The 12,307-nt window shown below is 47.0% G+C and overlaps 1 protein-coding gene across 5 annotated transcripts in view; it reads right to left on the bottom strand.

The window, feature by feature from the left end:
* RAP1GAP (RAP1 GTPase activating protein) overlaps positions 1-12,307 on the bottom strand; it is a 431,870-nt gene that overhangs the window by 34,394 nt on the left and 385,169 nt on the right. For all 5 annotated transcript variants that reach the window (XM_069240088.1, XM_069240087.1, XM_069240086.1 and 2 more), the window contains one exon: positions 4,327-4,467. In XM_069240088.1, coding sequence (XP_069096189.1) covers positions 4,327-4,467 — 141 coding nt within the window. The remainder of the gene's footprint in view (positions 1-4,326; positions 4,468-12,307) is intronic.

Here is a 12,307-nt window from a genome sequence, read left to right as displayed (position 1 = left end):
GGGAATATGACCAGCCCTGCCAGCTGAGGTGAGTAAAAAATACTTTAAAAAATATGTGTGCGTACTTGCGGGTAAGAGTGTCTTTATGTGAGTGACAGTGTGTGTATGTGTGTGTATATGCAAGCGTGTGTGTGAGTGAAAGTAAATGTCAAATGACATGTGATGTCACTTCCGCTACCCCTGGCATTTCAGTGAATTTACGTTCATGCAGTCAACGCTTGTCATTAAGGGGCATTTTTATCAAATATTCACGCAACCCAACAAGCCACCTTGCTCACTGTGCTGTGCTGCATGAATGGGAGAGGGCAGGAATGCGTCAGACTTAACATTACACACCACATTCCTGCTCTCTTCCTGCAATGACGCAGAAAGTGCCACCTAGTGCCAAAGCAGGCACCCATACACCATTGCAAGAGTGCCTGTGTTGTAGGCAGTATTATGTTTGTGCAGTAAGGCACACCTTCCTGCACAAAAAATAATTTGAGGCTTTTACCTCTTTCTAAGTGTGCTGCACATGTAGAACGAGGAAAAAACAAGGAAAAATTTTTTCTCATTACTGGAGTAGTACTTTGATGCATTCCCAGGTCTACCAATAACAGTGAATCTGGGAATGTGCCAAAATCCATGGGTGGATGCGTGGGAACACTGACGCTCCACTCATGGAAAGCCTCTCTGGGGCAGAGTAACACAAGACAATGACTCACACTACCTTGCATTACTGCACATTTTCAAAGCCACGCCAGCCCAAAAAAAGGTAGCCTTGCATGGCATCGTAAATATCAATCATATGTCCCTAAGTCAATAGAAACAGGGGCATTAAAATCCTTTCAGGTTCTGCATACCAAACATTGATCAAATGTAAGAAAAATACTGCTCAGGTTTCCCTTGCAACTCTTACTTTGAAATATTATTAATACTCAGATTTCTGAAGCAATGTGACCGTCCTGCTACCCAATTATATGGAGTATATCTTAGTAAGTATGAATATGTGAAAATAGACAAAAAAATTGTGGCACTTTCTATTGAGTCTTGTAGAAACCTGGCCTGGTGTGCGGTGGACACCTACGATGTTTGCACCTTATACTAGGTCCAGGCAAACCCCAATTAGTAAATTAAGACAGTGTCTTGGAAGCCAGGGCTCTCTAGTGGTAGATGTGGTGAGCAGCAAAGCGTAATCTAGGAGGAGTCTAAAACATTTGCAATCCCACAGCAGTCACACAGCAACTTATCACACCTGAAATGAACTACACAGTGTTGCAAAAATAAAGGTACTTTATTATAGTAGTACTGAACTAGATTACTAATAGGCAGTCCCCTCAACTGGAGGTAAGTACACGATATATACATGATATATACAGTAATCATTAGGAATTAGCATTCAGAAACAACAAGCATTGGCAGAAATTAGTGAAAAATAGTTAGGGCCCTATAGGGGGCCAAACCATATACTAAAATAGTGGAATGCAAAGTGAAGTCCCCCACCCAAGGATATGGAGTAGTTAGATGGGAGCTGGGAGAACTTGGGACCACAAGAGGTGAGTTCCTAAGTGACCCGTATCGACCAGGAGAGCAGATGTAAGTACCTGGTCTTCCCATGGACTAACAAGAGGACTTAGAAAGAGGAAGATTGCAAGACCAGGTTAACCTTGTAGTTCTACACATATCTAATTGTAAGGTATTCTGCTTTGTTATGAAATTTAAGCACTTCTTTGTCCTGAACGATAAGCACTGGTCCAGACAGTGAATTATCAAGTCTGTGTTTGACTGCTTGAGTTCTGAGTCTCTGCTCCCAACACTAACTCCTCAAGAAGCCTTTGGCTGATGGTGATCACTACCCTCCTCTTTGCCAGCAGAAGGGCCAGCTGGGTAAACTCAACAGGAATCTTACATCCCTTAGGTGTAACTACTACACCCAACAAACAGGCTAATGGGGACAGTGTAATCTCCAGCTCTGTGGCATCCATTAATTTAGATACCACTTCACTCCAAAAAAGCCTGAATTCCACTGCAAGCCCAAGCTAAATGTAAGAAAGTAGCCCTCTCCTCTTTGCAGCGCATACAGAGAACCTCCCTAGCAGGGTCAATTTTACTCAGGTTATGTGGTGTTATGTAGGTACATTGCAAAAGGTTGAAATACAAGATTTTGAACCTATTATTACATGAAACGGCGCCGACCAGTTCCAAGGCCTGCTCCCAGAAATTGCATTTTGTATTTCTCTTTCCCAGGCACCACATGCAACATATGCTTTTTTCCTGAATATTGCCCCTAAAGGCTTTATAGAAAAGAGTGAACAAATGGAGCCCCTCCCTGCCTCACAAGCCTCCCACCAACACCTTCGATGCCAGTAGTGGGGCATCCGGAAAGTCACACCACATTTCCCATGCTACCCTCTCCAGTTTGGCAAATTGAAGAAATTGCCCCGGCTCTACTCCAAACATCACCTGTGTCTCCTGGAAGGTGATGAAGCATCCCCCCCTAGTAAATATCCTGTGTCAACCTGCCAAAAGATGTCCTCCCCCTTTCCATTGTTCCATAGACAGGCAGTCACCAATCGCTTTGAAGGGTGCCAGATCCCATGAATTCAATTCCCTATCAAAAGGAGCCCTACGGATGAACATCTGGACCACCTGTTCTCAACATAACAACAATTACCTCAAACATTCGAAAATATCCTTTAATCTTTATCAGACACTACTTTCCTCAAAGAAAACCAATTCATAGCTTCCTTTTTATTTAGTGCAATTCATTTCCCCCCCATAAACACAGGCATAAAGGGAATACCGAGCAAACTCAACTGCTCAATAGATGATAAAGGCCCTCATTATGATATTGGCGGAAAAAAACGCCTACTGCTGCGACGAAGGCCGCCAAAAGACCAAGGGGGTTATTACAACTTTGGAGGAGGTGTTAATCCGTCCCAAATGTGACGGATATACCACCAGCCGTATTACGAGTTCCATAGGATATAATGGACTCGTAATACGGCTGGTGGTATATCCGTCACTTTACCGTCACTTTTGGTCGGATTAACACCTCCTCCAAAGTTATAATAACCCCCCAAATGCCGGAAGGATGGCAGAAATCCGGCTGTGGCCATGCCGGCGGATAGTTCTGCGGTGTTCTTCTGGCGGACGCTGCTGGTCCGCCAGTAGTGCCATGTCCCGCCTCCTGCCGGAGGACCCCCCTGAACACAGGTAAGTGTGTGCTCCGACAGGGGAAGGTGGTGGGGCGGTGTTGTGTGTGTGTGTGTGGGGATGAATGTGTGTGCGTGCGTGTATGTGAGTGTGTTTCATGTTGAATGTGTGTGCATGTATGAAGGTGTGAGTGTGTGTATGTTGTGTTCTGTGAATGCGTGCCTGCGTGTATGTATGTAAGTGTGGGTGGAGGTGTGTGTGAATGGATGTATGCATTCGTGGATGCATGTGGGAATGGGTGTGTGTATGCGTGTGTGTGTGGGGGCGTGAATGTAGGGGGGTTTGGAGAGGAAGGGGGGTTATCTGGAGAGGAGGGTGGGGGTGGGAAAGACCTCTATCAGTGAGAGGGAAGAGATTCCCTGTCACTGATAGTGCCTACCGCCATGGTTTTCGTGACGATAAGGAAGCCACGGAAACCATGGCGGTAGGCGGGGTCATTATCCCGAGGCAGTACAGTGACGGCTGCCGGGCTGGAGATTGATATCTCCAGCCCGGCGGCTGTTACCACCGTGGCGGTCGGTGTGGTACATTGGCGGTTTGGCTTCAGCCAAACTGCCAATGTCATAATATGGTGGAAAGTACCGCCAGCCTGTTGCCAGTACTTTCCACCATATTACCGCCAACCTCCAGGGTCATAATGGGGGCCAAAGTGTTTTTTTCATTTCAACAATTACTACATTACCAGAATCATAGTTTCCTTACCCATACCTGATTTGTCTTTTAAAGTGCTTCTTAGGCTTGTCATACACACTTGTGTTGTGCCATGAAAGCACAATGATCATTATGAATAGTTTTCAATTCCAGTGTCAAACAGGAAGGTGGAGAAGAAATCCAGTAATATTTAATAAAGACTCTCATTTCAGCATCCTATGATTGCAGAGAGAACCGCTATTGCATTTGACACAGCCCCTTCTGGTTGTATGGTTGGAAAATGCTTTGTAACAGAGTATAGGATATCAAAGTACTCTTTAGCCCCTGCAACGAGTTCAAAGTCATCTATGATCAGGTACCAGTGCTCCACAACTGGCTATCACATACTCAATAAAGTGACAACAGTGATTAAATCTAACAGTAGTCTACCTTCTGCCACAAGAACTCTATGTCCAACCAACACACTTCTTATCCTCTCACCTTGAACGACTCGAAGAAGCCTCCGCCACCTCCTCCCCCATTCTCCATCTTGTCGTCATCATTGCCCAGTCCCATCATGCACTGGCTGTTGATGTGCAGCTCTTCATAGAGTGTTTCCAGAAGTGCTGTCCGAGTGCGTTCCTGAGGGCAAGAAAAGTTGTATTGGAGAAAAGTTCAGGAGAGAGATATGAGGGAAGGCAAAGAAAGCCAATCAGACATATTCCAAGGCGCACATTTTCTGCCTCCAGCTAGTGGAACAAGACATGCAGCAGTAGGCATCCTCCTTCCTAACACATAAAATAACAAATTAACACTGAGGTATCCAGCGTATACTCTAAATGGTGGTCGCTGAAAATTGCTGATTACAAATCATTTTTTCCGACTTATACAAGTTTTACATTTTTAATCAAAATATGAACAAATATGTTATTATGTTAAATGCATATTTTCGGAGATTTGTAAATGTGAAAATCGACTACAAAGTTCCACTGGAAAAGTGTCTGAAGACCCACAAAGCTGACACTATCTTGGTCTTTGGAACAATTTCAGTGGCAATCCCTATCAAGTGATCCTACACATAACCCTAATCTTTCAGTGGTGTAAAATGCCAATAACATTCATAAAAATACACAAATATTGATTCTATGAATCAGGATGAGGATTTTTTTTAACAGTAAATGAAGATTCTGAGGCCCGGCTCGACTTAAATGCGTGAACAGGTTAATGAACTGGTCTCTAAACTTTCTAGCTCGCACTAAAGTAAAGGGGGGCTCAATGAATCATATGCTTATGTTCTTCATAAAGCATGCACTGCGCAAAGCAGCAGGGTTTGCAAGGGTGAAAAAGCATATCGCAATCTATGAAATTGGCAAGTGCGAGGCACCAATGTTATTTCTTACTCATAATATTAACACTGCAAGACTATGCAAATCTCAAAGAAAAGGAGAGGGTGTGTTTCAGAGGTGCACCACCCTTCCCCAGTCGTGGCTCGCTGTGCAGTAAGGGGGTCGGGTGGAGCGTGCAGGAGGGGGACACACAAAAAACAAATGGGACAACATTAAATTAAAGGCTCCCAGCCTGCCCTGCGGTCAATCTTAATGCTGCTTTTATGCTGCTGGCTGCATGAAAGCAGCGTTAGGATTGTTCGGAGCACCTTGGCTTGGTGCTCCGAGGCAGACTGGGAGCCTCTGCCTGCTGTCTCCAACCCGGCAACATGGTGCCTGGTTGGAGAGAGCTCAGTGCACATGTGTGTTTCTCTGGCCCGAGACAGCCGGCCAAACACACATGCACACTGAGGTGAGTGCTGTCTGTTACCCCTCCGTCCCTGTCATGGACCAGCCCCTTTAACAATAAAACGATAATAAACATAGGCCCTCATTCTGACCTTGGCGGTCTTTTCGCAAGACCGCCGAGTTACCGCCGCGGTAAAGACCGCCGACCGCGGCGGTATGCCGCTGCGCGTATTCCGACCGCTGGGAGCGTTCTGCCGGAAAACCGCCAGCAGCCACACTGACGGTCGGCGGGAAAGTGGAGACTGGTCAACCTCCACCGCCACGCCAGCAGAACACCGCCCCCAGAATTACGACCCACATTTCTGTGTGGCGGTCTTCTGTTGGCGGTCTTCTGTTGGCGGTCACGTCCCTATGGCTCCCGTCGCCTCCCGGAGGACCAACGCACAAGGTAAGTTGATCGTCCGTGAGGGGAGGGGGTGGGGGGGTGTTGTGTGATGTGTGCGTGCATGGGGGTGTGTAGAGGGGGTGTGTGAGTGCGTGCATGCGGGCGGGGGGTGCTGCTGTGCCTATGGGCAATGTGTGTAGTTCGGCGGGTGCGCATGTTGGCATGTATGTGTGCGGGTATGTGCCCCCGTTGTGTATGTGTGTGTGTAGGGGGTGTGCATATGTGCATGTTGGGGGTGCGTGCATGTCGGGGTGCGTGTATGTGCATGTCGGGGTGGGGGGGGCAGGGGGTTCGTACCACCTCTGGGGGGGTGGAGGGTGTGGGGGGAGGACTCGTGGGGGGTGGGGGAGACCCCTATCAGTGCCAGGGAAGGAATTCCCTGGCCCCGATAGTGCCTACCGCCATGGTTCGCATGGCGGTTCCCGATCGCCAAAAACCGCGGTAAGCAGGGTCATGATACGGTTGGCGGTCTTGGGTCGACCGCAGGGCCGGAGTGCGCAAACTCCAGCCCGTCGGTCATGACCGCCGTGGCGGTCGGAGTGGGAAAGTGGCGGTCGATCGCGGCGGTGACCGCCGCGGTCAGAATGCCATTTTTTGGACCGCCGGTCTGTTCGCGGTCCGACCGCCGCCTCTCCGCCGACCGCCAAGGTCAGAATGAGGGCCATAGTCTATTATCGTTTTATTGTTAAAGGTTTGCAGCTGCTGCTGGGGGGTGGCGACGCTCCTCCACCATAGCAGCGGAGCCGCCATTGCCTTTCCCTGCTGTTGGCAAGTGACTATCAAAGGCAGTGGTATCCAACCACAGAGTAGAAGCTATCTTCAATGGACAACTACTTATGTGTGAATTACAACTGTGAGTTATGGTGGAGCAGAGCAGCTCCGTGGACCAATGTATAGTTTTGATGTTGCTTTTGCGCTGTGACATTTTTTGGCATTTTTCAGAATCTGTGTCATTTGTTTTTGTGTAATTATGCAACATTATACAAAATTACACATAATTGGCCAAAATGCAAATCTGTCATCTCGGGCTATATTTTAATACTAAATGTATGCTTGCATTAATTAGAATTTAGAAGAGGTGTGTTGAGCAGAGGAAGTATTGGGTAAATGAAAAAAATAACAATGTATTCGCTAGTGCTGGCTGAACATTGAGCTCACATGCACTTTTGACTCATAAGTCTGAGTCATATTCACCAACAAAAGTCAGGAAAGGGTAGGTGCGTGACAGATAAGATGACATCATCTGTCAGAAACCGGCGAAACCGTGCCTTTTAGAAAATAGTTGCACTGAATCCGAACAACAGACAGGTTTGTTGATGGGAGAGTATTGAGCAAGATTCGAGGAATTAATATAGGTGTGTAAAGTCTGAAGGGAGGAAGTACAAAAGCGGAATTTATAAAACAATCATAGATTGTGGTTTGGCTAACTGTACAGCTGTTAACTGAAAAGACTTCCTTACGAGCTCAGGTGGTGTCAGGAATGAGAATGTTTCTCAACCTGGGAGATTTATAAGAAAACAGAACAAGGAGTGGGAATTACGCAACTTTCCAGTAGCCTTTTATGCAGCTCCATTTTTATTTTAAAACGGTGCTGTGGCTTTAAATTTAAGAGGGAACACTCTGCCTGGTCATCTCTTCAATGATGACGTATTCACACTTCGTAGAAATTGCTCTGCTCGTTTTTTCTTACGCCATGCTCCCCTCCCTCAATTATAGCAGGTCATAGGTCAAGACACACCTACATATGGCGCCACTAGCAAGGGGGATCTAAAATGGCTCTACAAATAGCAAATGTGGCTTCTAGATGGGAGGGGCTGGGGGAATAACCACATTACTTACATGGGCAGTTGTAATCTGTGAATCCACACAGACGCAATTGGGACAGTTCTATTCCGAAAGCCACGGAGGATTTTCTCTTGTACCAGGATGGGGCAGATACTGATAAGTGGGATCTGGATCCAGGCATAGGTGCCAACGAGTGCTGCTCTGGTGTGAAGAGCACAGTTTCATTTTAAATCTCTACAAACATCCACTATGGGGTATATCTGATTCTGGTCTCATTCATCGGCCAGAACCAATTTTAAAGAAAACATTAAGCTTGGTTTTGTTTTTAGGGGGTGTGTGTGTTCACATGTAGAACGAAGCATTTCATTGATTTACATGCCACTAAAAAGTCCTGCTGAAGCCACACACAATTGTGCAGCAGCGTATGTGTCCCACACAAACTTTAGTAAATTTATGCAAGGGGTAAGTGCACATAAATACGTTCCATTAAACTTATTTTCTCTACTGATGCTACCACAGAAGGGACACTTCAGCCTAAAGTGATATTGTACAGGTCATGCCAACCCTGGGCATCAATCAAATCTTGATGAATCCCCAACCAGGCTAATCAATCACTGGATAATTCTCTTTTTTTTCTGAGGTCGACCTAGCTGCACCCCAGGTCTTGGTGCTGAATGATTGGCAGCAGATGCTCCTTATCAGGGGCTACAGTGCACAGTCCCCTTGCTGCCTGTGAGGCCTGTGTGCGTTTTTCAATTTAGCAGTGTTCATGAAAACACTGGTTTTGTGTGGCTCATCTCCAGGGTCCTGATGACAGGAGGAGGTGGGGACTGAGATCTGCATCTACAGAGTGCTGCTAAAACACAACTCTCTATAGCTGGATATCTGGATTGCGCATGTATGAGCTGTGTAGTTCAACTATGGTCTCCTCACATAGGCACAATGCATTTTATTTAGCAGACGTGCACATCACTGCATCCCTGAGGACAATGAAAAGCCACACAGAGCAGCAGGGGCAGGATCACCAGCACCATCACAGCTTCTTATAGAGCTGTGATTACAGTCCTAAGAAGAAGCTGGGAAAGTTATTGGGGTGGGTCTTCCCCTTTTCAAACAAGCCCTTAGTGTGCTATCTGGCTCCTTTTAGAACACATGGCTTGCTGGTTCCAGAACCAGCACCAAAATCCTGCTCCGTTGCAGCCATGGCACCTCCGAGTTGATGGCTAAGTAAGCAAGGTAAGTAAAAAAAGATTTCTCCTTGCATGTGTGAATGTGTTTGTGAATGTGTTTGCATGTGAATACGAGTGGATGGGGCGGAGTGAAAGTGTGTGTGAGTATGTTTGAGAGTGTAATTGAGAGCGAAAGTGAGTATCTGCATTTGAGAGTGTATCTGAGTAAGTGAAACTGAGTACGAGGGTGTGGGGCAAGGAGTGTGAGTGCATTAGAACAAGTAATTGACTAGAGAATGAGATGGAGTGGAAGTGAGTGAGGGGTGCAGCTTTCAATGATGCAGAAGAACGAGTTACTTACCTTCGGTAACGACTTTTCTGGTGGATACATTAGCTACCTGTGGATTCCTCACCTGATGAATACTCCCATGGCGCCAGCATTCGACGGAAATCTTCTTACTAGTCTCTGCACGTCGACGAGGACGTCACTCCAGCCCACGCGACGCCGTCTGACGTCATACAGGCAATAAGAGGTCCTCGCCGACGTGCCGATGACAGTACCAACATTTTTTTACGTGCATGAGAATAATAATAACCCAATGCAATGAAAGAGCAAAGCAACATCTCTTAATATTGTAAATCACACAACATTGCAATAAAATAGCTGTAGATTTAATATAACCTTTTTTTTTTTTTTTTTTTAAACAAATAAATATATTTATACATACGAATCATGTATATACCCAATATATATATAGATTTATATATAAATATACACATATATACAAATATCATACATGCAAAATGTATTGCAACTTTGAAGACCAAAAGGAGCACACTCAAGGATTGCTTGGAGACCAAAAAGGCAACGGGGAGGCGGGTGGGACCGTGAGGAATCCACAGGTAGCTAATGTATCCACCAGAAAAGTCGTTACCGAAGGTAAGTAACTCGTTCTTCTGATGGATACAACTACCTGTGGATTCCTCACCTGATGAATAGAGTCCCAAAGCAGTACCACGCCCGGCGGTGGGTGCCTAAATGGTCAAACCAAGAAATCCTGCAGCACTGACCGTGCAAAATGACCGTCCCTTCTGACCTCAGAGTCCAAACAGTAATGTTTCACAAAAGTGTGAAGGGACGACCAAGTTGCAGATGTCGACCACAGGAACACCCCTGGCCAAGGCCGAAGAGGCCGACTTAGCTCTGGTGGAGTGAGCTCTAATGCCCTCAGGCGGATCCTTCTTTGCCAAAGAGTAACAGATTTTAATGCAAAGAACAACCCACCTGGAGAGTGTTCTCTTGTGGACTGCCTTTCCTCTCCTCTTGCCCACGTATCCGACAAACAGCTGATCCTCCAGCCTGATATCCTTCATTCTGTCGATATAGAAGCTCAACGCCCTTTTTGGGTCCAGGCGATGTAGTCTTTCTTCCTCCTTTGAAGGATGAGGCGGAGGATAAAACGTGGACAAAGTGATTGTCTGAGCCAAATGGAAGGGTGAAACAACCTTCGGAAGGAAAGCAGCCTTGGTCCTCAACACCACCTTATCCCCATAAAACGTTATATAAGGGGGTTTAACCGATAAGGCCTGCAACTCACTCACTCTCCTTGCAGATGTTATAGCTACCAGGAATACTGTTTTAATAACCAAATACCTTAAGGGGCAAGAATGCATAGGCTCAAAAGGGGACCCCATAAGGAAAGTCAGGACCAAGGACAAATCCCATTGAGGCATAACGAATGGTTTTGGAGGATATTGATTCAGAAGACCTTTCAAGAATCTGAGAACAATAGGGGATTTAAATAACGATGGTTGGTCTGGAAGACAAATGAAGGCTGACAAGGCCGACAAATAACCCTTAATGGTAGCTACTGCACAACCTTTCTGCGCTAGAGACAGTGCAAAAGACAAAACATGTGACAGATGAGCATGTAAGGGATCAATCTGTCTCTCTCCACACCACATAACAAATTTAGACCACCTATTAGCGTAGATAGATTTAGTGGAGTGTCGCCTGGCCGCTAAGATAACATCCACTACATCAGGCGGGAGAGAGAAGGAACTCAGGTTGCCCCGTTCAATCTCCAAGCATGTAGGTGCAGACTCTGGAGGTTGGGGTGTAAAACCTGCCCCTGCGACTGCGAGAGGAGGTCTGCCCTGAGAGGGAGACGGAGCGGAGGGCACAGTGAGAGTTGGAGAAGGTCGGAGTACCATACCCTCCTTGGCCAATCCGGAGCTATTAAGATGACTTGGGCCCTGTCTTGGCGAATTTTCCTCAACACTCGAGGAATCAAGGGTATGGGGGGAAACGCGTAAAGCAACTGGTCGCACCAGGTTATCTGAAACGCGTCCCCCAACGCTCCCTGCATCGGATACTGGAGGCTGCAGAATAACGGGCAATGCGCGTTCTCCCGAGTGGCAAACAGATCTATCCGAGGAAACCCCCACATCTGGAAGATTAAACAGACTTGATCTGGATGGAGACGCCACTCGTGGTCTGCCGAGAATTGGCGACTGAGACTGTCCGCACGTACATTCAAGACCCCGGCCAGATGATTTGCCACCAAGCAAATCTGATGGTCCTTTGCCCAGGACCATAGCCGAAGAGCTTCTCTGCAGAGAAGGTACGACCCTACTCCTCCCTGTTTGTTTATGTACCACATCGTGGTAGTATTGTCCGTCAGGACCTGTACCGACTGACCACGAAGGGATGGGAGGAAGGCCTTGAGAGCCAAACGTACAGCCCGTAACTCCAACAGATTGATATGAAACACCTGTTCCTCTGGAGACCAAAGCCCTTTGATCTCCAGATCCCCCAGATGAGCTCCCCATCCTAGGGTGGAGGCATCCGTTATTACCGTGGCCACTGGTGGCGACTGCGCGAATGGCTTTCCCTGTGAAAGATTGTTGCCCGCAATCCACCACTTCAATTCCACAGCAGCATCTCTGGAGATCTTGACAGTACCTTCTAAATCTCCCTTGTGTTGAGACCACTGCCTTCGGAGGCACCACTGAAGAGCCCTCATGTGCCAGCGAGCATGCGTGACCAACAGAATGCAGGAGGCGAACAGACCGAGCAGACGAAGGACCTTGAGGACTGGAACTACCGCTCCATTTCGAAACATTGGAACCAATTCCTGAATATCTTGAATCCGCTGAGGCGGAGGAAAGGCTCGACTCAATGTTGTATCCAGTACTGCCCCTATGAACAGGAGGCGCTGAGAGGGCTCCAGGTGAGATTTGGGCACGTTCACCGAAAAGCCCAGGTCGAACAACAACTGGGTTGTTGACAGCAGATGATGCGACACAAGCTCCGGGGACTTGGCTTTGATCAACCAGTCGTCCAAGTA

This window comes from Pleurodeles waltl, chromosome 6 (genome assembly GCF_031143425.1).
Source record: "Pleurodeles waltl isolate 20211129_DDA chromosome 6, aPleWal1.hap1.20221129, whole genome shotgun sequence".
NCBI lineage: Eukaryota > Metazoa > Chordata > Amphibia > Caudata > Salamandridae > Pleurodeles > Pleurodeles waltl.
This window is presented reverse-complemented; position numbering and strand designations above follow the sequence as displayed.